At 37.1% G+C, this 27,618-nt stretch overlaps 1 protein-coding gene across 2 annotated transcripts in view; it reads left to right on the top strand.

Moving 5' to 3' along the window:
• The window catches only part of THSD4 (thrombospondin type 1 domain containing 4), a 255,995-nt gene that overhangs the window by 136,842 nt on the left and 91,535 nt on the right, over positions 1–27,618 (top strand). Inside the window, exon 1 of one of the 2 annotated variants that reach the window (XM_068143957.1) lies at positions 6,221–6,481. The exons of the other annotated variant lie outside the window; for it this stretch is intronic. Within the exon in view, the coding sequence (XP_068000058.1) occupies positions 6,410–6,481 (72 nt within the window). The 5' untranslated portion in view covers positions 6,221–6,409. Of the gene's footprint in view, positions 1–6,220; positions 6,482–27,618 lie in introns of those variants that run through there. 2 annotated transcript variants of the gene reach the window in all.

Raw genomic sequence — 27,618 nt, 5'->3', positions numbered from 1 at the left:
CACGGATTTGATTAGTGATCTTGACTCCTGTTTGACCCTGACTGCTACTCCTAGATTTATCCTACTCCATTTTGTGGTGGCAGTGGGACAAAGTCCTTGCCAATGAAGGTACCTGCCTTGCTGCCCTTGTTGGCATGCTTGACAGCTGGCAACCCAGACCTTTTGGGAACAGCCACCTGTCAGTACTTCCTGGCAGTTTTTGAAGACTGACAGCTTTAGCTAAGTAATAAACATGAAAAATGTTGGTTAGTTTTGGAGAGCTTTCTTTTCATCTTTAGTTGGCAGATTTCAAATGGTAAGGTAAGCTTTTTCCTTTGGTTCCTATTTTTATGTGGCTGCTCCTTTGAACACTTTCTATATGGAACACAAGTTGAAACTCCTTCTGTGAAACTAGTGTGATGAGAGGAATTGTTCTGCATAGTAAAAAAGAGATTGAATATGATCCATAAAATAATTATATTCCTCTTGGTGTCACTACTATTTTTGTTTATAGGAAGAGGTAGAAGACAGTATGAATAATGTTGAATCGTGTGTTATGAAAATAGGTAAGAAAATAACATTACAATGTGAGGAGGGCCAGAATATGCTGCTAAAATGTTAATGTCTTGTTAGGATAAAAGAAGACAAATTAACAAAGGCAGAATGCAAAACTGTCATCACAAAATGAATTTATAAAAATGTATTTATAAAAATTAGAAGTTCAAAACATGGTGTCTGCATGTTGTGTAGTCAAAATACGGTGTTGGGCAGAGGAAGGAATGCCTCATATGTGTCATCTGACTCTATTTGCGCTATGCATCTACTGTCTGGGGAGTCAAGGAGGTGCTTTGAAAATGTGGGATATAAACCAGAATTCTATCATCAAAATACACAAAATTGGAATATGGCCATGAAAAATATGCATTCTAGCCCAGCTCTGGTCAGCCGACAACCAGGAAAGTTTTCCTCCTTCTAGCACACTGTAATGACAGAAAAGAGAAAGGCATCACAGGTTCAGTACTGTAGGAAAGATTCAAGATGATAAATCAGTTTGAGGCTAATACTCAGCTCTTTGAAGGTGGACCTTTTCAGTAAAGCCTGGCTTTATAATCAAAAGTCTGAGCTTTAAGAAGTTAAGAGTAGAGAGAAGAGGAGGGAAATGCTCAGATTTCCTTTTCAGGGTCTGTGTGTGGCTTAAAATCAGTGTGCACTGCCAGTACCATAGCAGTTACAGGAGATAAAGAAGCTGATAATGAAGACTAACATGTTATTATTGAAGGCACTGACAAACTTCCAGTGATGTAAGGTAAGCTGGGCTGACCAATTTATATATGAATGCCTATTTGAAACTTTGTAATGTCATTTCCACAGGATGCAAAGGTTTGTTTGGTAGACACTCAATATATCCTGTTCAGAAGGAATTCTGTGGGCATAACTATCCGCTTAAAGGTTTCTTTGGACAAGAAATTATGTGAAGTCAGCTCCTTTCTTAATGAAAAAATTCAATAAAGAGTAAAAATAAGATGCTGTGATTTACCTGGAAAAGCACTAGTATCTGAAATACTTAAATGGAGTTGCAAATCCAACCAAGATAAAATGCTAACGTGCACTGGAATATGCGTGAGGCTCTGGGACTCTTTTCCAGATGCTTAGTGTGTGGAGTCCACTCTCATAGGGCTCAGTATAGTTTATCTTTATTAGAATGTTATGAATGCTTACTTAACAAAACAGTTAAAAGACTTACAGGTTATGCTGTAGCACTAGGCTTATTTTATCCTTCATTTCCCTTTTAAATAGTTAATTGGTTTAGGTGCTTCAGCTGAGTACCAGCAGACATTCCAGTCAACCTTCTGGTTCCTCACAAATTCAGTAGTATTGATGTTACACCAGTGCTGACAAAATAGGAGTTAGTCTAATGATTATCACTTGTAGGTATTAATACTTTTAATTACACAGAAATCATCACTGTCTTGTTCTAAGGTAGTTCAGCCTGAATTATGTAGTTATACTTCATGTTATCTGTCTTTAAGAGTTTGAGAGTTGAGCTCTACGAACATTAAAGATATAGGAAGTAGAAATTTGGTTAACTTCTAAATAGGTACACCTTTAGCAAAAAAAAGTAACTGAGCGATTTTACCTCAGCAAAGTGCTCATGATTTCATGTGGAATGACAAGATGAGAGACCTGGAAGAGAAATTGCTTTTTGTAAGTTTAACAAACTTGTCCTTGTTTAAGATTTAGGTACAATTTCCTCAGGTGGTAGCTATAAGCAAACTTCATGAAGTGGTGGATATTTACAAACCCCTTGAGACTGATAGTTACATTTGTTCACATAGGAACAAATGAGAACTATAATATCCAAGGGTCCACTATGTATTTTGCATATTTTCATTTCTGAGAGGAAGAGATAGAAACACTCCTCAAAAGATTCTGATGTCCTTTTCTGCTCTAAAAAAAGTATGGAATTTCAGATTTTGGATCTAATTTATGTACCTAAAGTAGTTAGATATTATTTTGCTGTATTTGTTGTGGTGGGTTGAAGTTGCCCCCCAGCATTAACTTTGCCAGATCAATTCAGTTAGAAGCAAATGAAGCTGTGTTTACAAGCAAAACCTACACTCTACAATGGAATGCAATGAATATGTACAAAATATACAGTATTTACAATATTATACAGATATGTGCAATTAGCATACAACACAAAAACTCCCCTGGTCAAAAAGACCAGGAAAGCCGTTCCACTGCCCGCTCAAACCCTGTCCCAAAAGAGAGAGGAGTGGATAGAGAAGCAGTGGGTTAGACTTATCCAAGGCCAGCTGATAAGCAGGTTATCTCTCCCAAGCGAAGCAAGACAGCTGGGATCAGAAGAGAAAAGAGAATTGTTATGGTACAGCTTCTCTTATTCCAGGTATTTACCCAATGAATTTGTTTAGAATAATCTTTTGTTTCCCTTTTTACACCAAATAGTGATTTATTTATGTTTTTCTACTTTTCTGATCAAAATCTGCAGCTAAAATTTAAAGGCATAGCATAAAACCACCACACTTGTACACTTCCAAGGGTGCTTTTCTGTTGGAATTAGAGATCTTTTATTCCTTCTACTTTACTATTGCAAGGTATTTTGGTTTCTCTATGTTCTACTGCAGAACTTAGTATCTGAAGTACCTCCTCACTCATAAACTGATATTCTTCTGGTACACTGATAGTTTTGTAATTCTTAGTGTGGTGATCATTGAGGCACGCAGAGAAATTCTGTTCTTGGTTGCAGCAGTGAAGCTTGGCATACTCTTAAGTCCCAGGTTACTTTGTGCTGCAAAGAAAGGCTGTGGTTGTGAACATACACAACACCATCCAGTTCAATTGGATAAATCTTCAAAGCATAGTAGCAAATATGGGCAGATCTCTTGTCTTAACACGGAGAACAGAACAACAGCTTCTTAATTTCAGGAAATTCTGCCTGTATGTTTTTGTAGAGGAAAAATGAAATGCATATGGAAAAAATCAGTTACATGATCTATTAGCTGGGAATATAGTGCGATTTTCTGTGCTGAGAAACTCGTCCTAATATTGGTAGACTTTCTAAATGATCTACAGAAGCTATACTGCTTTCTGGAATGATCAGCAGAGAAAAGACTAAAATCATAGTTACTCCTATTTTTTAAATTTTTCTTCTCTACCTGTCACTAAAACCTGGGAGGATTGGCAGTTTTGTGCCTGTGCTATATATGTATTCACAAGAATTTGTTCACTTTGTGAGGAACTGCAGAAAATGACAAAGCTTTGGTTTACGGTAACAGTCCTCAATCCACATGAAGCAACTTTCCTCACTGGAGTTTTTGTTACACTGAAGTGGTCTATGCTTTTTAAACTTTTTCAAGTACTGTAGTTTTAAGTGTCATAGCTGGAGCTCTCATGCTGGAAGAGTTTTGAACTCCGGTTTAGTTGGCAGTTTGTTCACTATCCTTTTTTCCCTTTATGGTGTATCTGGATATTTCAGAAAAATATGGAAGGACAGGTTGGCTTCATGACAGGGTTTTGATGGAAAATTTCCTTAAGTTTATTTGGCCTTACATTTTCAGTCCAGAGACTGCTGTAGGCAACCAGTGTACAAAGTACCTCTAATGTCGGCTCTACATTTAACTCTGTGGCACAATGGTGTAACTTGCAAACCTTCAGCTTGCCTGAGAAAAGGAGGGAAATGCTTTTCATTTAGGTCTTGAAGGGAGGTGGTTTTTTTGCGAGATCAGCGTGGTAGTAGAATGTTCTGGATTACTTTTGTCAGAAAGTACCATAAAGGTTAGAGTGTCAGTTTTTCAAAAACTGCAGGTTTGGCTGTCAGTCACCATTTTTACAACTCTGGCCAGCTGCCTACGATCATTCAGATCACTCAGAAGAGCCACTTATGAGTTCCATACTGAAACTCTTACACTGGCTTTTTTAATCTCCTAAAGCTTGTACTGTTCCCTCAAGGGGAGTTCGCTGGGGGGGACTCTTCTTTGAGACCCCTAGTCCTGCTTGGCCTAGTACTCTTTATGGACAGTAGTGATAGTCTATAAAAGGAAAGGCCTGAGAGGGAATAGGTCTAGTGACAGCGATGTCTAGGTAATACAGGTAATACTTTACTATACTGGAGAACAAGCTGTCCAATTCAATTACAGCAGTATTTTTACTTTTAGCAGCAGTGAGAATGCTAATTTTCTATACTGGTTTAGGGGTTGGACTATTTAATTATAATTCTGAAAGCTCCCTAATGCATAAAAGTAGTCCGATGTTATGATTTGTTGGTATATTAAATAGATAGAAATATTTCTATTCTACTTTCCTCTCTCTTAGCAAGGAAAAAGAATGGTTGATAAAGCTAGTTTAAAAATAGGTTGAGAAGTCTGACATATTCAGCTGTATATACAAAGCTTACCAAACTACAAAAAGAAATCCAATACAGAGTAATGGTACATTTCAACAAAATCTTTACTTCTCTCCTCCTAAAATCTTGAGGTGTTTCAGAATACCTGTATTAAAAGTTCATGTGGTTTACTGTCTGACATAAGAGACCAGGTTATTCTTGGGTCATATTTTTGAGATTTTGCCTGCAACCATAAGGATAAGCAATAAGTATTTACATGAAAGATGAGAATATAGTGTGATTTCTTCACTTCAGGGATTGGAGCTTTAAGAAAGACATAAAATCTCAGATTCCCATCATAAAATACTTCAATAGGCAACAGTAAAGTTGGAGGAAGTTATGAAGTAAAATGAGAAAGGGAAGGAAAGGGAATATAGAACTGGAGCATCCTTTATATGTTATAAACTTATAAACCAGTTCTCTCCTGTTGCTGAATGTATAAATCATTTGGGTTCAAAATTCTCATAGTCTTTATTTTTATGTTACTTATTTTACCATAAGAAAATGTCTGTTTAAAGATTACAATCAGACAGACTCAATTAAAGGGAAGCCCTCCAAATTCTAGAGCTCTGTTTGCAATTTCACACATTTTTGGGGACAAATACTCAGTGATCTGCTTGTGAGGTGTGATAATTCACCTTTGTACCAGGCTGTCACTACTGTTGTATTTACTTGAAAATAGATCTTACTCATTTCCTGAGAGAAAAGATTTCATTTTCCAAGGCTTGTGCTATTGGATTATTATAAATCAAAATCTTTTATTCGGCTATAAAATGAAAAAGGAAGATTGCATCCATATCATGCACCAGGATTATTCTAAAGGGTGGAGATCAATTTTGGAAAGCATTTGTGACATTCTAGGGAATGAGTGAACACTTGGGTTCCCTGTGGGTCAAGAGGAAGCAGAGCTAGCAGATTCTGACCAACTCTCTGGCAGGATGAGGCCATTCAGGTTGCAGGATTGTGCTGATGTAGGGGTGACTGTAAAACCATAGGCTGCTTCCTGATTGGATTTAATTAGTCTTTAATAAAAGGAGGTGCTGTACCTTTAAGTAGCACATGCCGTCTAACCATCAACAGGCATCTTTTCCAAGCAGTTTTAGCCTGTTTCTCCAATCATGCCTGCCTAAGTCAATAATGCATTGCCAAACCTCCTCGTGCATTAAAGGTTACCGTTTAGCTTGTTCCATGAATCACAGCAGATGCTTAACTTGGCAGTGACCATTTCTGTCCCTCCCCTTCTTTGCTTTTTACTAACTACAGCCCCCCAGCTCATTGCTGGCTGAGCCCCCTCCCCCAGCAGGGAGAAGTCATTACATGAAGAGATCAACTTACCAGTTGTCTTCAGAGCAGTGGCTGAGAGCAAAGCTCCTGGTCGTACAGTGAGTTCGGTAGAAAGGGGGAGAGGGAGAAAGAGTTGTACCTAGAGAGCAAAGGGCTGTGTTACTGAGACACAAGTGCATCTGCTAGCTGTTAGTTCTTGGCAGAGGGTTTTCTCCTCCAGGGTAGCTTTAAGTTTGGGTAATAATGTTTGTCAGCTACCTGATACTAACGTTGCTCTGCTTTCAAACAGCAGTGTTAGCAAGACCTGGCGGTGAGGTAAGCAAAGTATAATGTCTTGTCAAAAATTGTCGTGTCAGAGTTGGATTTTCTTCCTAAGCTAGTAAGACAGATTGTGATTTTTGTGTTGCTAGACATTTTAGAATTGCATTGTTTGCTTTGTGTGCAAAAAGCTATTGTTTTGTTTTGGTTTAGTTGGGGGGGGGGTCATTTTACTTTGCAGGGGATGGGGGTGTTGGTTTATGTGGTTGTGTTTGGTTTGTTGTTTCGTTTTGTTGGTTTGTTTGTTTTAATTTATTTATTTATTGTTATTATGCAAAAGCCTAAAGGTACTAAGAGGGTAAACTGAAAGTTAACTTCTTTCACTTTGCTACTCAGTATGCTTTCTGTGAGAAATGACTAGTGTGTGAATTTTTCTTTGCTAAGATGGAGAGAAACACAATACCCTTTGCTGAAGTGGATAGTAGTGTGCTGTTCAGATTTTCTACAAAAAATGTGCATGATTGAAAAAGTTTTCACAAAGGATATATTTTGGGGATATGAGTATATAAAATAAACTCCAAGCTCCATTACTCTAATAACATTCTTTTTGTACAAATACATGTGATGTTTAGCATGTGGCAGGGCAGAAAGAGCTTTATAGTTTTAATAATGCATGTCATATCATTAAAGGAGGACTGTATGCATTCCTACTATGAGAAATTTTAAGTGATGGACTAGAACAGCCCTCACTGTGCTCTTAGAAGTTGCTGCTTGATTTATGAAAAGCAGTTTTCCAGATTTTTATTCTCATCAGAGCAGTTTTTCATCAAGTTCTTACTTCATACCAAAGCAGAAAATTTCAGCTACTCGTATATCACGTAGGAAATAATTCTTCAAGCACAAGACTATTGGATACGAAATATTCCACCTAATGAAAGTATTAGCAGAAACCACATTTGATACACATTCTCCCTTCCTCTAACTGAAATGTGAGGTACAGTTACACATTTTAAAGGAATCATTGGATAGTTTTGTTCCACAAAATGCCTTCTTTTAAGTAAATCTTCTGAAAACAGTGATTCTGCTTTAGAGGTTTGTCTTTTGTTAGCTCTGTCTTAAGTTTATAGTAGCCTAATAAAGTCCAGAGCAATTACTTTTCCTGATTAAAAAAGTGAAAGGGAACCAGAAAAAAACCCATGTCCAACAGAGTATAGTTGACATACTCTGTAGCTCTTATGTCCAGAATCAAACTATATTTTGCATTCAGTGTGTTTTTAAAAGAGCAGTTTTAATATTTTTGATTCAAGTAAATGTCTTTTAATGAAATCTTGTGCTGCCTTTGATCTAATTAAAGCAGGGAAAGGTTTTCAGCGGAGGCTGAGGGAATTTAAGTGGATTGATGATCAGAGCAACTGGAAGCTGATCATTGCCCTCTAGTTGTCACTGAGGTTTTTAACTTCCTGGTTTATTGTTACTGAGCACAGATAAGGATAGATGAACTCACCTTGTCCAGACAGAGGGACCCTAAAATGTGCAGTGGCTCATATGGAAAATATTTCTGTCACCACTGCATGCACATGTGGTCATCAGAGATTCGTATAAATAACAAGTCTAGAGCAGCAGCAGCAGCAGTGCTGCCTACCAATTATCCTTGTTAATAAGTAAAATAAAAGCAATGTTGTGTTCTTACCTGGAAATTAATTTCTGCAGTAAAAGTACAGCATGGGATGTTTTAGCACTGTGATCCATATGCCAAGCACTTTAAACTCTAGTGTTCTTAGTTTTCCAGTTGATATAGCAGAGGGAATATGAAAAATGGCATGTTACTTTATCAATTCATTTTAGCTTGTAGGTTTTTGTAGGCAGCAAGATGTTTTCTTCTTTATTATGTTCATATGGCTAGGTTTGAAAATTACATGATTAAAACAATATACTGTGCCTACTATTAGTAATATAGTAATTCTTTGTCCTGTGTTGTAAGAGACCACCTGATAATCTTGTGTATTTCCTTGCTCCAGCTGCAGAACCTTGGCTACATAAATATTATTTCACTAGGAAATTACTCGGTTAAGATTTTCCCCTTGGTGGACAGACAGTGAATTGAAGACAGGGGAAATAAGTGAGAAAACATTTTTTAAAGGAACCTGTATTGTAGTTTTATGCTCCCTCAACTATTCTGTGTATTTTTTCTGAATATTTTAATTGGTTTATGGACATGTATTTTTAAAAGTTCTGCTCATAAAAGTGTCAGTTCATGATAGATTATGAAGTCAATGGGAAGCTGTTTTTCTTGCCACCATGTGCTCCCTGTATTTCAGTGCTGCAGAACTTTGTAAAATAAATTGAAAAGTATAAAAATCCCAATGATTATATTGTCACCTTTATAATTCTTAAAGAACCATTGACTCTCGCTTTTTAATTGTTTTGTGTATATAATTGTGTTCTGGTTTTTATTTGTTGTTAAGGATGTTGTTGGCATGAAATCAGTGAAACTTCACTGTATCATCACTTTTCCATTCAGGAGAGAAATAAGGTGGCATAGCTTTGCAATTTACACCATGTTTGCAGCAGCCAAGACTAAAACTTCTTTTGTGTGCTTCTTAGAAAACAAACATGACTTTCTTCATCTGTAGCTGGAAGACCTAACTAGTACCTCCTTCCAGAGTCAGACTTGATAGAGGGCGAGAGTTCAACTTCCTTCTCTCAGAGGTGTTCAGGAGCATTCATCCTCATCATCTGCTACCTTTTGTGGCTGAGACAGTGCTATAGCTAGGTTGGCATCAGATGGGTAGCCTGTGTGATGAGGAAATGGAGAGTAAAGATGAAGTAGGGTAAACATGATGCTATGCAGGATGCATGAAGCCTGAACTCCTAATTTCAAAACAATACTTAATCAAGGTTTCCTCCCTCCCACTCCTAATCTGGTGTTTTGTGATCATCACTAGCATGAAAATCATTGGTTTGACTAGATACATTGAACATGAGAAATCTTTCAGCAACTAGCAGGCCATCTTGAGGAATATTGTGTCCCCATGTCTTGCTAAGCATATCTTTATTCTTCACTCCTTGTCAGGCAAGTAGCCTTTTAGAGATTGTTTAACAGTATGCCTAATAGATCTTTGAAAAGACAGTTTCATCTTCCCTGAAGTTTTAGTTGTTGCAGCTGAATTCTCCTCTTGTACACGTTGGCCATGAATCAGTACTGTCAGTGCTACTTGGATGAGTACAGGGGTCAGTGAAGGTGTGCAAATGTACGAGAATCACAGTTTTGTGAAAATGCAAAATCTAATGGTACAATTCCAAATTTTGTTTGCGTTGTTTCCTATCAGCCTTTAAAAAAATTCAGTCTTACTAACAAAATGTGTGGGCAAAGGGCACTGAACTTCACATGTAGCATAAATGTTAATTTGATCTGCATTTTAATGTGAAAGTTGTAATCTAATAATAAAAGTACACAATATATGATTTAACACAGAACTTGCAACAACTGTAAGTGAATAGGATCTGGTTCGTAAGACTTCATTAATTTCAGTTCTTGCCTAGTATTTGTTCAGATAACAGGAAGTTTTGCTGCAGTTAATATAATATAGATGTTTATCAAAGCAAAATTTTGATTTAAATATGTGGATACTATTTAGCTCTAAAAATATTTGAATACTAGATACTGTTTAGCTTTCTTCATAAAGCAGTTAGCATGAACCATAGAAGACACTGCACAATATCCTCAGAGGTGGTTTTGACATAATTTTTATTATACATACTGAGTTTATTTAATCACCTATGTGTAGTGCTTCCATTTGGAATTTGAGGTGAACATCATGTTCTACCTGCTAAGATGCATAAAGGAGTCTGAGCAGCTTTAAGTCTTGACACTTTGTACACTACAGCATCTGCTCGTTATGACTGGTGGTTTATGAGTTGATGCTTGAAATAGTTGTTTTTCACACAGTGTCCTGAATTGCAAGACCAGGAGTAAGTGCACAGGAGCTGAGGACCCTGTTGTCATGAGCTCCCATTCCTTTCTATTTTCATAGTGCCTATTCTCTCTGTAGTATATGACTTGTCTACAAGAACCAGAGCAACAAAGTGAACTTGTCAATATCTTAAATGATCATTCAGTTTTGAACAGGTTCAGGTGTCACAATCCCTGCTACACAAATGTAACCCACTGCAAGGGGCTTAAGAACAGTTACAGTCCAAAGCATAATTAGTTGAAAATCTGGAAAAGGAATTAACAACAAACTTCAGCAGATTTGATTCAGACATTAATCCGGTCTATGCACACTTTGCATTTAAAGACAAGCTTCTCTTTCTGGCCGAAACAAAATACACCTAACAACTTATATGAAAATGAATGCTGCTGTCTATGTAGGTAAACTGATTTCATTCATGCCTGGAAAGATACAGATTGTTTTGCTTTCAGAAAACACTACAGAGGGTTTTTTAGACCTGAACCATTTCTTCCATTTGTAATTGTTATCTTTCCTACATTGTTAAAGACCTGTAAGCTCGAAGTTGTGAATTTCCTCTTGTGTGCATACTTGCATATATGTGCATATGTGTATAGAACTAATTCTGTTCTGTTGGGCTCTAGAAGAAGACCCTTAATAGAGCATAGTAGAAACTATCTTTAGGGGTTTTGTAGCCCTGTAGAGCATTCTTTTCCCCCTGCCCAACTGAGTAGTACAGCTAATCCTAGCATTGTGATATTTTCCCATGTGATACAATATGAATGGAACTTTCCCTTGCAGATCTCTGACTGCTTAAGCAAGAGGAGAGAAAACCCAAACAAACATCTTGATATTTTCACACTGTTTCTTGGCTGACTATTGTCAAGGAAGAACTCTCTTTTCTTTTGACTTGTTGGAATCAAATTTCTGGTCTTACTCAGGGGAATCTTCTGGTAGTCTTGTGAGAGAGAGGAGTGCTGTTACATAGCTATTACTTATAAATTCCTGAGTCACAGCAGTGAAATACCATTCAGAAGCTCAAAATATTTGTCAAGAAGAACAACTTTTAGATATGCTTGACAGGTTGGCCTTTCTGACACCTTAATACTTTTTTATTAAGCGGGCTAACCTCTTTTTGGTGGTGTGCAATAATAAGACAGGAAACAACACATGCAAGCTTGAACACAGAAGTTTTCACCTCAACATGAGGAGAAATTTCTTTACTGTGAGGGTGAGGGATCACTGGAACAGGCTGCCCAGAGAGGTTGTGGAGTCTTTTTCTCGGGACACATTCAAAACCTGTCTGGATGCATTCTTGTGCGGACTACCCTGGGTGATCCTGCATTGGCAGGGAAGTTGGACCCAATGATCTCTGGAGGTCCTTTTCAAACTCTATAATCTACTGTGATAATCTGATCATTGTCTCAAAGACATTCTGTATGGCCAGGAAATGAAATAGGTAACCAATGTGTGCTCAGGCATCAAATTACGGTTACTGTAATCATCATTTATAGACAAGGAGCACTAGATATGACCCAATGAAAGAAATGTTTCCATCTTTGACTTTCCTGGGACCAGCATGTAAGGAAACATCATTTCTGCCACTGACATACTGACATCTGCAAGCCAAGATTGGTGGGGCTTCCATTGATTGTCCTGAACATTGATGTGTCACCTTGACTGTATTTACCCTTAAAACATCAGCCTTAACCCTTCAGTTTATGAAGCATGAGAATCTTTGAGAGTTTCATGGACTGGTAACTAAGGAGGGATTGAACCATTTATTTATTTATTTAGCATACATAAAACAGAATTATTTGGATTTACTTTTAAATTGCCCTATCCTGAGTTAGAAAAAACAGATGGTAATTTACATATGGCAGTAATCGCTGACATCATCAGTAGAACATCTGAAAGTGAGACATACCATAACTGAAAAATAATCCTGTCAAGTAAACCTCCACAGACATGGCCAAATTATAAGAATATGCTCTGTATTGGTGTTGTACCACAGAAGAAATTTATTTGACCTCTGTCATTCTTGCCTCACTCTTAGCTTTATTATCTCTCAACTGCAACATTAGTAACAGAACACTATTTTTCTTCAAAAACTTTGATGTAAACCTGGTGTAGTAGGATGTTCAGTTTAAAGTTAATTCCATTCTAACAAAATTACTCCAAAAGCATTCTTTCCTACTTTGTGATCAGGCAGAATAAATGTTCTTTGCATTTTCTTCTCAAGATTTCTGTAGGGCTTTTAGTTCTTCCTCTGCTGCGTATCCTTGCCTACTCTTGTGGGAAAGACAGTATTGAAATATTAGTGGAGCGGTGTGTGCTGGCAGAAGTTTGTAAGGATACTTCCTTAATAGCTCTCAGATCATAGGCCTAGATCCAGAATTTTTTTACTTTGGGCACTGGTTCAGACTGTACTGAGCTTCTTGTTCCATGCTATAAACATCTAAAAGACAGATTGAGGGCTACAGTAATTCCCACAGTAATTACAGCATCATGCTCAGCCCTACCATAGTTAAGCTAAATTCATTAAGTCATTACCAAATAAATGGTTACATATGATGGATGAGCTAATTTGTTTTTTAGACATGGTTCATAGCCTATTTTCTGGAAAGCTGTTCTTGAAACTTGTTGCATTACTTATTAGATAGAAACACATTTTAAAGAATTTAACATGAATTCTACACCTGGAAGTACTATGTTACCTAGAAATGAACTTTCCTTATCCTGTTTCATTACCAGTATCAGATGTCTTGATTTTCTTGCACCCCTTTTCTTTTCTTTTCTTTTCTTTTTTTTTAATCTTTGTTTTTAAGCTAATAATTCACTTAAAAGGGAATGTGAATGAATGTGTTCTTATTGCTGTTGTGTTAATGCTTTTTTTCTTCTGGCATAGCAAGCTCTTACTGAATTTCTTAAGAATTTTAATATTTGTCTCAAACATGCTGAGCATATAAATGAAGCAATGAATTTAGGAGGCAGGTCATTTATGTTAGTACATCTTGAAAGCTATTCACAAACAACTGAAAAGGGTGGAATAAAATCTGTGTATTAAGATAAGTCTCTGTAATTGTTTGTAAATCACAATAGTCATTGTGTAAATAGATCTCTCTTCTAAAGAAAACTTACTTGATTTTCCTGCCTCTTTATGGTAATAATGTAAGGCTTGGAATTTTTTTTTAAGTGCTCTGATGTATAATAAGGCACAGGAATGTGTTCCAAGTCTCATAAAATCTTTAATTAAGAATGGAAATTCTTGTAAACTCCTGGTGGTTGCTTTTATGTAATATCACTTCTTAAAACATTTCCCGATCCCCCTGCCCCCATGTCAGAGATTATCTTTCATTTTGAGTACAGCACTGTTATGATCTGATTGTGGGGGATGCAGACATTTTAAGTTGATTAATAGAATTGCCCGGCCACTTGCCACCACTGCCGTTCTGGAAATGAGATGTGGTGCACAAAAGTGGCTGTGCTGAGTAACTAAACAAATGCCCTGCTGTTACAAGTCAAGACTGTAATTTTGCTACAAGCTTTCCTGCAGGTAAACTGCTGTGGATGGATTACTAGCAGGGCTCACTGAGCTGACTCAGAACCTGTGAGTCAAAAGTTGAGGGAATTACTCAGTAATCAGGAGTGTAAAGCAAATGTTCACTGCATCGTTGAAAGACAATGGATAGTAGGGGACTGGTATGTGTGACACATATTGCTATTCTCATTTGATCTGTAGCTTTCTCGATTGTTCCCTCTGTATCACTTCTTATTCATCACTGCTGAAAGGACAGCAGCACTATTTAAGGCACTAACTCAGCAATTATATCACTGACAGCAGCTACATTGTTTCTCTTTCAAAACTTCTTCTAAATGAGACATGTGAAAGTGGAGCATGAGAGCATTAAATTAAGGGTTTGTCTGTGTGTCTTTGCCTGAAGCTGTCAATCCGTTTCTTCATGGGTTACAGATACTATTTTCTCAGCATGTGGGTTGTGGGGGAGGTTTTATCAAGAGACAGAATTTTCTGCAGATATCGCATCCCACCTGTTTGGCAGACAGAAGAGAGTGAGGTGAATCAGAAGTCAATAAATTAACACTTCCAACCATCATTGATTTTTGACTGCAGCAATAATGATTGTTTAAATTTTTAATGCGATTTCTTCCCAAAGTGACTTGGTGGTGGGAGTAGATCTTTTAACATTTTTTTTACTTAAAGGAAAAATCCTTCTGTCAGACAGAAACTACTTCATCAAAAATTAGAAAGGTCTTTTAGAACTTTCTTTTATATATATACCAACTAATACATAAGTCATCACAGGTAAAAGATAATACAGCAGTAGAAAACCTGATATTTTAATATAAGTTGAAATAGCAGAAGCAATACTAAAAACATGTGGAAATGCTGCACTTTATTCCCAAGTCGTTAGTAGCTTTACCATGAGAAATTATCTCCTCTAAGGAATTATCTCTTCTTTCTTCTAATGTGATAATTTCAGTATGCTTTTGAAATTAATTTGAAGCAGTTGCTTCAGAAAGAACAAATTTGATAATGTTCAGTGCATGAAGGTATATTAACATCTGTACATGAATAAAGCATTTCAAACATGTACTGGACTCTTGCTTGTAGGTACTTGAAAGCTGAGATTTATTTCATGCTTGAATGAGCAGGTGATAGTGAAGTATTCTAGCCAGGGGCACCAACTGTTTTGATTTTAGCTATGAGCCAATATCCTCTAGAAAAGCACAAGGACACAGAGTAAATTTTAAAATACTTTTCTTATTTCCTCATTAAATGGAACATTATTTGCTGGAATGGTAGAATAATGTTGTTTGAGCCAATCTATTGAATTCAAAATAATTTTATGAAGTGTTTGCTTGTGTATTTTGATGCTGGGGACCTCAGGCACAGATTCTCTGTGGAGGAGCCAGGAGATGGTCACATTAAAGTGACATTGTAGTTCCGTGCCATTAAGGATAGCACATGCATACCCTGCTTGTGACATGAAGCAATTACATAATTTGCTCTGTGGTTCCATTTCATCCAGTTTTCAGGTACTGAGCTGATCATGTAATATTTTTAGTTTAAGTATTCAGTAGTGTCCTCAGGCTTCCTGATAGAGCATACACCAAATACTCTACTGTGTTACACTCACTGAGATGCATGGTTATTAGTGACATGTTTGCACTGGGAAGACCAATGCATTACCAAATAAACCACTAATTAAGAATGATCAACAAAAGAAACAGAGATGTTTGTTCAGCTGTTTTATTGTGGTTCAGGAAATTAACAAAGCTGAAGTGAAGCAAAGCAACATGATAAGCAGTTCCATTATCATCCCATTCCAATACTGGAAATAAGAAAATACCTAATGTATCGAGCTGGCACAGGGGTATTGGGAATTATCTCTAGTAAGACCAAGTCAGCAGAGACACAACATTCAGTTGCGTCGCACCTTTTATTTCTGAATGACCACCATTTCTAATTGTCAGGTGAGCACAAGGAATACTAGGAGAGACAGCTAATGTCACGATTCTTTATTTGCAATGGTAGAAACCAGTTTCTGATCATATGAAAAGTGGTTAATAACTAAGTAAAGTCATGCTTGGGGTTCAAACAAATGTAAACAATCATAGTAATTTACTCAGAAGAAAATAAGATTAGTAGTAATTTTTAGGTGTAATAACTTCTCTTCACACAATTCCATCAATATTATTATATTCCTCAATAAGAGGCTTTAAAGGAACCTTAGTCTCAGTGAGAATCAATCCAGGAATCTTACCAAGTACAATTCATCTTCTTTGTTCACAATCCTAACAAACTACCTCAACATCACGCTTACTTAAAAGGTGAATAATAAACATTACTTGTTAAGCATGGCTCCTTCTAGTCACCATTTTCACATTAGTAGTGAATACAGAGATTCGATAGGCTAATTTTAATTTTGTCATTCTCACTCCAGTAGATTCTGCTTAAACAAAACAAAACACAACAAACAAAATCCACCCCAACACTAATTCTTTTATGATTTTCCAAAAGGCAGTTGAGGAAAGAAGAAGCAGTAAATACATGTTTACAAGACAAGACAAAGTGTACCAAAAAAATTCAGGAGTTACTTGGAAAAATTTTTTCATGTTGCCAGAAGTCAGTATTGTGATGCACAGAAGTCTGTTAGTCCTTGGAAAGAATGACAGTTGGTGTGTCTCCAGCCATATAGGCAACTGTTCGTTTTAAGGATAGATTGAGAGCAGATGAGATCAAAAGGTAACATCTGCAGCTGTTTCCAGCTGCTAAATAAGCATTAAAGAGTTGGTGAAGCTGTATTTTGGTTTAGGAGAAACACTTCAGAACTTGAAAGAACAAATTCCAGTGCTCATAGAACTATAGCACTGTTCTCGCTGAAGTTTCTGGACAGAGTTCTCGCTGTTGAAGAAAAGCTGGGGATACCTAGTAAGCAATTTAAAATGTGTAGAACTTTCACATCTCTGTAAAAGATAAGCAGTTGGTTCTTGGAGGTCAAAGTGATGTTGGTAGAAAACTCTAATGCTGCTGCTTTAAGTCAGGAAGAAATTTCTACTTCATAATAAACAGATTGGCAAAATTTCAGAAAAGCAAGAAGTGAACGCCATTGCTTGAAACATTGTTTGCTTTAAGAGGATTTGGCCATGGATCTAAAGGAAAATGAGGAAATGACCTGAAAAACAATCAGCCTAATGGAATCTATTGGAGACTTCATTAGGGAGACATTGAAAGCAAGCAAGCAAAAGTAGAGGTTCAGCACTGGGAATATCAAGGTGAAGTCCTGGCTCAGATAAAGATGATGAAAGCCAAATTGCCACTGATTTAAAACTGTCAGAAATGGGGTTTCATTCCTGGCAACTCAGGATTTAGGAAAAAGATGACATTAGCCAGATCCTGCTGCTTTGATTAGATGCAAGTTTTCCTATAGGCATTGCACAAATATCTGTGCAATGGCTGAGTTGTAAATGCATTGGTTGAGAGGATTGGGAAATAAATGTGGTATTCTACATCATAAGGAAGGACAAAACCATCTGGTGTGTGTCATATCTAAAAACAGCAAGAGCTGACTAAACTTTATGCAAACCATTATACATTTTTTTAATGACAATACTAAAATTCAGGAGAAATGCTGTCCCTTTTCATAAAAGGGCTGGGGCATAACAAGTTTTCAACTCCTTCTAAAAATCTAATTTTAAAACATTGTCAAAGGGTGGTGACTGGTGTCTGGTCTGTGTGTAATTCAAGGTGTGTCCAGGCATGTGCCTTCTACCAGTTAATCATATACGGCTCTGCCTGGATAACAACCTTCTGCCAGTGGGTGGAAGAATCAAGTATGCTTCAGTCCGGATCTTTCATGAAACCAATCCCACAGAAAGTTAGGCTATGAGCGGGATGGATATTTAATTAGCAATCTGGGGGGTGTGTGGGAACATGTTCTTTCATTCTTACTATTCCTCTTTTTCCACGTGGCTTGTATGTCATAGAGCTGCTGTGTGTGCCGTCATAGGTGATAAGTTTTTCTGTCATCTTATGTCCGCACTGTATGTGATGAATTCTTTGTAGATGGCTTTGGAGGACTTGCAACAGATGAGTTTTCAGGCCAAGTCAGAGACCAAAAGCAGTGTTTTCCAGTTGTATGTTTGAGAAAAAGAAAAATATAGGATTATGTCCTGGCACTCTGTGGTATTACAGCAACTATTACAGTGCTATCCCAGTTTTCCTTTGGGGATTTCTAAAAAAGATTTTTGTTTTTGATTGTTTGTTTTTACTTTAATCTGTCTTAATTACAAAGGATGTTTATGCTTAAGGGAAAAGATTGTGTGAGTGTTGTGATAATTTTCCTGGTAGTCATCCTGTTTGGTAATCATGACAGTCACTAGTGAAGTTTATAATTTTTAACTTTGTAACATCAGCTGTGATGAATTGTATGCCACTTAAATTTTGGTACCCCTTTGTCAGGGTCATGCCCTGTTCAGCAAAGTACTTGAACACGTTCACAGCTTGAAGAGTGAGAGAAGTTCCCTTGAAATTCTTGCTCAGGCAGGACTATAGTGAGGATTAGTTTTTGAAGACAGAATTTCTATGCAAAGCAATGGAGCCATGTTTCCAGGAGTGTTAAGAGCACAGTGTAACTGGCAACTGAGGAAAGGTTAGGAATAAAATCAATTATGTGTCTTGCAAAGGTGATTGAAGAGGATTCATTCTAAGCATGTATTTCTTATGCAGTGTCTTGAGACCTGGAGCTTGTGGTAAATGATGTCTGCAGGCTTGTGAGGTTTATGAAAAATTGATTAGGTCAAGAGTTCCAGATGGTGCGGATATCAGGAATTAACATTTTTTGCAGTCCACTAGCAGTGCTGAGATTAATAATGAGGCCACTGTTAAAAGAGACTTTGTAGTGATGTTTAAAAATGAAGTAATTGCATCTGTTGTTCCTTTTTGAAAAAAACCCTTTCTTCCTCAAAGAGAAAAAAGTCTCAAAGCTATTAGTAATTTTATGCTTGGGAGAAAGCCTGTTTAATCAGGATTCAGTAGTTGAGTATGGAAAATACAAGAAGCTATTCCAGTTATAACTGAAAAAAAAGTTAAAGAATTTTATTGCTTTGGTAGTTATTTATTCATTGACTGAGTCCATGCTAGTAGCAGCTCTGCTCGTCCATACAAGATTTGGGGTTCTTTGGTTAATTAATCCTCATTCACCGTTGAATTCTGATAGTTCAAAATCAGTTAAGCTTAACTCAATAAAGTAAATAAGATGTATCTCTTTTCTTAATTGGCTCAAAACTTTCCTCAGCATCATTGTCTTAGTATTATAAAGGATTACACTCCTGACATTACTTCTTTTATACTTGTATCCCTTGGGGACCCTCTGATCCCTGAAAACAAAAAAAAAAGTTAGCCATGATTTGGTTTAGGTCGTAGCTTTTGTCTGGGAGATCTGTTGAGGTCTAATTGGCACCATTAATATATCTTTTACTCACTGAATTGTCAGTCTTATGGTTGTGAACAGGTAGCTAATTTTTTATCAGTCTGGTATAGTTTACTTCCCAGCAGGTTTTGGTTTCAGTTTTCTGTTGCTAACAGGTTTGTAGACAAGCACACAGACAGCAGAGACATTTTCTTCAATGCAATAAATACCTGTGGATATTTTTCCTCCTATAAAATTTCTTCAATCTTGAATCAAATGTTTATAACCCAAGAATTAAGTGAAGTCTTCTTGGGTTTCTATACTTGAAAAGGTGTCTTTTTCCCTAAATTTATTCCTGACACAGATGCGTTATTCAACACTAAACTGTGAGAGATTCTTCTTAGCAGGAGGTATTGTAGTCTGTAAAGTTACAGGACCCACAATAGATACTCCCCTTTTTTGTATTTGTTGTTGTTTGCTTATATTTGTTTGGATTAAGTATCATACCTTAACATTTATTTCAAAATGGATTCTTCAAGTAGTCATCACCAGAATTTGTTGGTCCTAGCGGTACCAATCCAATGAAGCTCTGTGACTGTTTGCTAAAGGGATGTTAGCATGGAGAGCATTAAATGTAGCAATTTTATGCACGTGTTGTAATTAATAACAAGAACTTTTATAAGATTTGGGTATAAGTTAAAGTCTAATGAAAGTAGAATACTGATAATGGGCTGCCCAGGGAGGTGGTGGAGTCACCATCCCTGGAGGGGTTCAAGAGGGGATTGGATGTGGCACTTGGTGCCATGGTCTAGTCATGAGGTCTGTGGCGACAGGTTGGACTTGATGATCTTTGAGGTCTCTTCCAGCCTTGGTGATATTGTGATAATCAGTTTACCAGATATTTGGTAATCTCTACGTGTTTTAATTCAAATTATTAGTCATGTTCTACTATTATTTTGAGATATTTGGAGTGTACATTGCTGCATTGACACTTTGATAGACCTACAAAATTTTCTCAGCTAATTTATGTACTTGTGTGTTCCAGTCAGATAATTTTGCTATAGTTTGTTTGCCTATGGGAATGTTTACACAGAGGTACATTTCCCTTATGTGTCTCTCCCTTTTATCTGCTCTTCTGAGTTTGAATCTGTTTAAACCACAGAGAATTAATAGAACTACACCTGTGATGCACAGTCATAGAAAATCAGTAACAACTGGTTTTCCATTAAAAAAGCTATGCATGCGCTTAGCAGTGTATTTAGATGCATGAATAAATGCAAGCAGTTAGTCTCTTTGTGGTGATTTATCAGAACATACCATGTAAATGATTCCTGATTCGGACAAATATGCTGGCTTTCCTGTATTCTTCCACAACTTCTTATGGACAAAATGTCCTTGATGTGGTATTGGTATTTATTGTGTCCCTGAGAACAGTGAACGTGAACTATTCATTTGAACTGTATTTTGTAGCATTTTCTGGGTAGCAAATCACATGTAATACTGCTTCTGAGTTGTGTGCACCATTTTTAATGAATTGCAGCCTTAATGTGTATTTGTGTAGGCTGCATAAAACCCAAACTAAGATTGGTGAAGTCAAATCATCAGTTGTACATTATTACCAGGTGCATTAATGCTGTAGCAGTTGGGTGGCTGGGTTCTTCTTGAATTTTGGGTTAATTTTGCTTTTTTACTTCTATCCTGTGAATGGTTTCTACTGGGGATTTCTTGAACTTTTGGTGTAGACAAGTAATATAAGCATACTGGTATGTAAGATTGGAATTGTCCTTGTGGCTAAGCACATCCAGCTCTCTGTTGCAGGTCACCATATGTTACGATCTTTCTTCTTAATCTGACAATTTCCATCTTTATTCCCTTTTTTCTGCCTTCTCTCCTTGAATGTTCTGAGATAAGCAGTTAAATTTAGGAATATATCTTGTTTCGAAATAAACCAATGAAACTTGGATCGTCTGAATATTTGACAGATTCCCAGGAAATACATAAGGTTGTGAACATATTTGTAAGGCCTTCTGCATTTTCTGTTTAAAAATTGGAGTAACTTTGGAAATAGTGAGACTAAGAGAAAAAACAAGCTTCTGATTTATTTTTTCCTGATTTGGAATGCAATCAGAATTGCTTGGCAGCTTTAGTTTCTTCCTATCAATACATAAATTTCTGTAGCTGCTTCAGTTTTTGTGGTAAAGTCAGATGCTGATTTAAGGGGTCTGCTTAGTCAGAGTCAGGTATTTCAAACAGATATTTCTGGAGTTGTCATGTTTAGAGCAGATAATTTGCGTATGGATTGTCTAACAGACATAAGGCAAGCTTACATTCTCTCTCTCTCTCTCTTTTTTTGTTTTTTTTTGGGGGGGGTGTGTGTCTGGGAGTGCTAGTAGGATCACTTTCATCTACATAATCTCCTGTTAGCAAAAAACTGTGGTAAGCCAGTGAAGTTTTCAGTGTGTTTTCCTGTGTATTTCAGTGTGGTCAGATCCTAAAACTTCCCATTGACTAATCCCTGTTCTACCATATATTTCTTGTCTTGCCTTTGCTTAAGAGGTAGGAAAATTCTAGTAGTGTCTGTAGCTGCATCAGCATCACATAAGTGCCATGTACTACCTATGCACGTAATACTGCAGAGGTATTCATGGTAGGCTTTGCTTCATGAGTATAAATGCAGTCTTAAACTGACTGCTTTTCCTGATTTTTCTCATCTGTTAAATGAGACCTTACTTTTCTCATCTGTTAAACAGGGATAACACTAGACTGTTAAATGGTAGAATGCCTACAATGAAAGATGTATGTCATGGCATTCTGGAAATTATTTCCATTTTCAAGTCCTACATGCCACTCACTTCTGAAATGTTCTATTCATTTTGCCAAAGTTAACTTCATCTGGGAATCCTGAGGTAAAATAAGGGAGTCCCAAGCCACAGGGCAGCATCAAAGTGTCTACAAATGGTCTTAAAAATTGCTGGTGTCACTAATCCCTTATTAGATATAATGAGGCCCTAAAATTTCTGTTTGAATTGCTTTCATTAACTTGAGTCCTGTGTAACGTGGAGAGGCAGATTTCAAATGTCTTTGTTAATGTAGCAAGAGGTTACTAGAGGTTAATCCCTGAAGCATGACATTTTTTTTTATGCAGCTATAAATTTATTTGTGTATGTTACAAATACAAATGGTTTAAAGTTCAGCCCTTACAGTCTGTCTGGAGCTTAACTCAATGCACAGTCATGGCAGATTTCCAGGAAGTGGTTGTGCCAGGCTGCAGAGTTGGTTTCCCTGTAGGGGTGAATCTGAATCTATCTGACTCTCTGTCCTTGAAGCTGGTTTACTGTCAGACTTCAAGCTTCCCTTCCAGTGAAGAATACTTGTAAACCATAAAACTATCATTGTCTTTCGGTTACTTATCACAGCAGCTTGGTAGAGTAGCATCTATTTTTCATCTGAAGAGTCTGTGTTTTCTAGTTATGTAGAAGACTAAAGAAGTAGTGTTTATTTGTCCTCCTTCTTGTTTTCTTTTGCTGTAATCTTTGTCCCATCTGAAATGCACTGGTCTGTTTCAATAATGTGGAGAGTTCCATTCCTTTATTTGTTTTAAAACAGGCAGAGACATAACTGATGGGAGTATCTGCTGCAGCATAGTTCAGTGCTTTTGCCAAAAAAGAGGAAAGCACCACAGAAGTTTAAATCTACTCTCTGTGTAAAGTGGCGTGAGTTGACAGCTTCTTCATTTCCTGCAAGTCATGAAGGACTTGCAGCAGAGATAGTGTGGGAAGTGAGGGCAGTCAAGTGCTAGCCCTGTGCCTGAGGTTTCTGGATGTCAAGAACAGTCACTGACTGATCATGAGACACAGGATTTTGGTGCAGGCAAGTCTTCTATTACTGTGACATTTTGAGTAAGGCAGGCTTGTGTGGCTCCTTCCTTGCAGCAAATTCCTCTTGCCTTCCACAAGCTTCTCTTGGTAAAGTCCAGTAACACATTCTGTCCTATGTGATTTTTACCCCCTTACAAACACAGAGGAAAAGTGGCCTGCTCAGGAGCAACAGAAGAATAAATGAATGAAGTATTACTTAAACTTTTAGAAATTAAATATTACAGAACTATTTAAAAAAAAAATACCTGATTTCTAAATCTAGTGGATTAAAACTGCATACATTTCAGTGGGAATGTTGAAATATTTGTGTAGTTCATCCAGTTCCATCAGTTCATTAGGAAGGTTTAAAAGGTACTGAATATAGGGAAAGTTTTTAAAAAAACCCTTTCTGTTATTTACATAGAAATTCCTCAGGTTGGAGTTTGAATTGAGGGCTTTCTACCAGTTAGCAAGCCAGGTAATTTCTCTGAAGATCATGTGTAGAGTGTATTGCAGCTTACATAAGTCTTCTGAAAAATACTGGGTGGTTGAAATACAAGTGAGAATGCTTTGTTTTGGTTTCTTACAGGTGTGGAACAGAGAATACTGGCAAGAGGTAGAATATTAGCATGCAAGAGATTTGTATGTCTTCTCTATTACTTTTTTAATTCTGCTGTTGGGGTGGAGCCTAAATTCTTAAATATCCAGCGAGGGAGAGGTCTACATGTCTGTGATAGTTAAAATTAGATAGTAGATCTAGGTGTTACTGCATGCTACTGGCAGAGCCAAAGAGTACAACTTAAAAAGTACCAAAAGGCAGAACTTGAGGTATTGAGTTTTTTGGTAGTGGTACATCATACAGCCCTACCAAGGTCTTGTGCTTAAAGTGGACAGAAAAGGTCAATTGTTTCATTTATGGAAAATTAAATTTTATGAGCCTTGGAAACCTATTTATGAATTTTAATCTAAACTTAAAAGAAGCTAAAAAGGGTGTGAGGAAGGGAAGTGCAGAAGCAGATGCAAACTGAAGCCTGATACAATGTAGTTCTGAGGAATATTGAAAGTTGGACAAAATTGGTTTAATCTGAAGCTTCACTGTGAAGTTTTTAATTGTTTCATTTTGTTTTGAACCAGTTTTCACTCTTAAACCTTTACTAAAGTAGTCACATCTGTTTTCTCACAATTCTGATAGTGTTTAGGGCTGTTCAAATCTGAGAACACAGACTGAATTCACTCAGAGTGCACGTACATATGTATGAGAGCGAATATGCTTACACAAGCAAGCGCAAGCATGCAAACTTGGAAACTCAGAACAGGACAGGTCACACCAGTGATACTCTAACTACTAAGTAACAGTGTTTTGTTTTCTATGAACCTAGATCTTTCCATATCTCAGATATTCTCCATTGTTTCCCAGCGGGGCTGTGAGATGTGGTGAAGAATAGTATCCTATGAATTTCAATAGGGCACAGATAAAATGAAGTACACAGATTTAAGCAGAGCTTGCTGCTCATGAAATACACAACTCTAAGTAGAGCTGCATGTTTAAGTAACCCCTGCCTGGCTTTTGTAGGGGAGTTTTTTTGGTTAGTCACTGAGGTTTTTTCATGATGCCCAAGTAAGAATTTGTACTGAAAAGTACTGACTGCACACAAAATTAGCACCGTCATGGTCACTTAACTTTATCAATAGTCGTACAAGCCTTTCTCTGTTCCTTTTGTCATAAGCATTCTCCAACATAAAGTACGTAATATGAGATCAAGATTATGACTTGTATATTGTAACATAATTTATGATTTTTCTGGCTGTAAACATGAGCACCAATGACTTTTCTCCTTAGCTTCCAGAGCCATGTATATTCTGAGCCAAACTCAGTAGTTCCTACCCAGGCAAAACTCCCACTGACTTCACTGACTTCAGTGGGAGTTTTGCCTAAGTAAAGACTGAAGGATTTGGATTACCAAATGTAGAACACAGAGTTTTCTATAACCTTGGGCTGAATTGCACAGGAAACAGTGGGTATTTGAAGGAAAAAGGAAATACATTTTTTTCTACAATAATTTCAGCCCTGTTAATGCTGAAGTTAAAAGCATTCCTTTTGATAAAGCCTGGCTTCTAAACTCTGCCAGTGTCTGGGGCTTGGGATGTTAAGAATTACATTTGGAATTCTCTGTACTTCACTGCTGAGTTTAAGAAGATACTCTTCAATGAGTTAGAGTCTAAGTGTTAGTATGGTTGGTGTTTTTGTCATGCTGTAACAGAATAAATGTTCTGTGAAATATAATTGTACTTGCTTTAGGCTTAGAACAAAGACTGGCAAATAGCCCACAACTATAAAAACCTTGAATCAAGTACATGAAACTATTTATTTACCCAATACGATATGTTTGAAATACAGTTCACCCATCTTACAATTATTTACTGATTGTAACTTCTTATAAATGATTCTCCAGTAAAATGCAGTTAGACCAGTTTTCCTCTTCACAATGTTTACTGCCCAGGTACTAAGATGAGCATATGGTTTTTACACAGCAGCACAAAATAAACTGTAACAACATTGTTGACAATAAGAATATTAGTGGTTTACAACAACTTTTCCATTGTGCCTGTGTATAAGCAAAATGCAAGATGCTGGAGAAGCAATCCTGGAGAACATACAGCAGAAAATTTAGCAGTATCATCTTGCTAGCTATTTGTACAATGGAGTTGATGAGTTCAGTACTGAACAAGTCATGAACCCTGGAATTTGTCATGTAAAACTACTTTCTGTGCTTTCATTCTCATAGAGGCTGGGTATATCATAAATGTGGCCAGTTGAAATATTATTGTGGGCCAAGCTGCTGGTTGATAGGAATTGCACAGGAGTGTTTGCTTTTCTAGGAACAGCTTATCTACTCTCTCTGATGGCGGTTAGATTAGGTACCACAGCAGCTCTAATCTGCGGTGTTCTGCATAGTGCTAGAGGACATAAAGGAATGGGGAAACGTTGATGAGGCCTTGTGCTGAACCCTGGCATCCTGAAACACTGCCTCTGGATACAAATCCTGCAGCATATCCTGTGGCCAAAGCCAGGAAGAAGGGAAGTCTGCCAGGGAGGTCTGGAGCCACACAGGACTATAGGGAGGGAATGGAAGGGCTGGATCCCAAAGCATGATGGTTTATTCAGGCCTACAGATTTCATAGTCCCTTTTAAACATGTCAATGTCAATCCTAACTCTTTGTTAATTTTAGGCAGACTTTGAAGATTTTGTGTCAGTACTTCAAAGTACTGCTAATTTTGCTCTAGGGTAGAGGGTAGAATGTTTAGGTTAATTCTTAATTCTAGCATCAGGTTTCTAAAATTCTCAATGATGTAACTTTTCTTTGTATTGGGACTGTATGTGTTGTATCCAGAATAATAGAAATCATTCTTTTGGAAACTGATCTTCCTGATTTCTTTGAATTCTAATCTGTACATAGGGATTTTTAATAAACAGATAGTAGGAAACTTCATGTAGTGATTTTTTTAGAGCTTCATATGAAATGATGGTTCCAGTCTGGGATAAAATCTTCAGAAATTAAATATTTAAAGATAATATGGTAAGTATATTATAAGCGAAATGCTTTGGTCATTGTAAAGTTTCCTGATCCTATACATTGAAGGTTTGTACTCCTTGCATAAACTCCTTGAATTGCCTGGTTATTGATCCTGCTCACTGTAGTGGAGGAGCAGAGAATTACTTTTCCTCCTGTCCTGTTAACTGTGTGCTTGAATATCTATTTGGTCTTATGATACAGAGCTCAGAGTGGTGGAAAGTCTTGGCTCTGCTTCCTCTACGGAACACAGACCAGTGGAAACTTCTGGCTCTGTTTCATGTTAGTTTGCACTTCAGGCAGTTTATTTAGAGTTGACATTGGATTATGGAGTCTCCTTTTCTAGTGTGCTCTCTCGGTAGTCTGGCAGACACAGTGGTTCCCACTACCATGTAGCTTACCCTTACCTTTTCAGCAAGAAGGACGTTGGCAAAAACTCATCTAGACTGACCCTGTAAAGGTCTGAGAATTTTAAGTGTGACAGGCAGAATTTTCCAGTGGAGAAGTACTTCATACAGTAACTGTCATGACCACAAGAACTACTGTGTGTTATCAGTGTGAAATAACCAGAAAATTAGAAGACATTTTTAAAACAGAGGGTTTCATGTAATTACCTGTGTTAATAGGGATTAATTAACTCTGAGTTTTCATTTATATATAACACACCAGTTACTTACAACCTAGGCACAAGCTGGATTGCAAAATCCATCTGGATTGTAAAATCTAGCTGCAATGCCTAATTACATATACATAAAGAATGAGGAATCAGTGCAAATACATCAGTTAATCAGTAGAAAGTCAACCATTTCTTCCTTTTTGACAGAATTGGTGGTATTTGGGAATAGGTGTTAACAGTTCAGGAAGCAAAGATTAGTACTCAG

This window comes from Melanerpes formicivorus, unplaced genomic scaffold, assembly GCF_026170545.1.
Source record: "Melanerpes formicivorus ecotype bairdi unplaced genomic scaffold, bMelFor1.0.p_v2 SCAF_10, whole genome shotgun sequence".
NCBI classification, from domain to species: domain Eukaryota; kingdom Metazoa; phylum Chordata; class Aves; order Piciformes; family Picidae; genus Melanerpes; species Melanerpes formicivorus.
The sequence above is the reverse complement of the archived record's forward strand: the minus strand, read 5'-3'. Positions and strand labels throughout refer to the sequence as shown.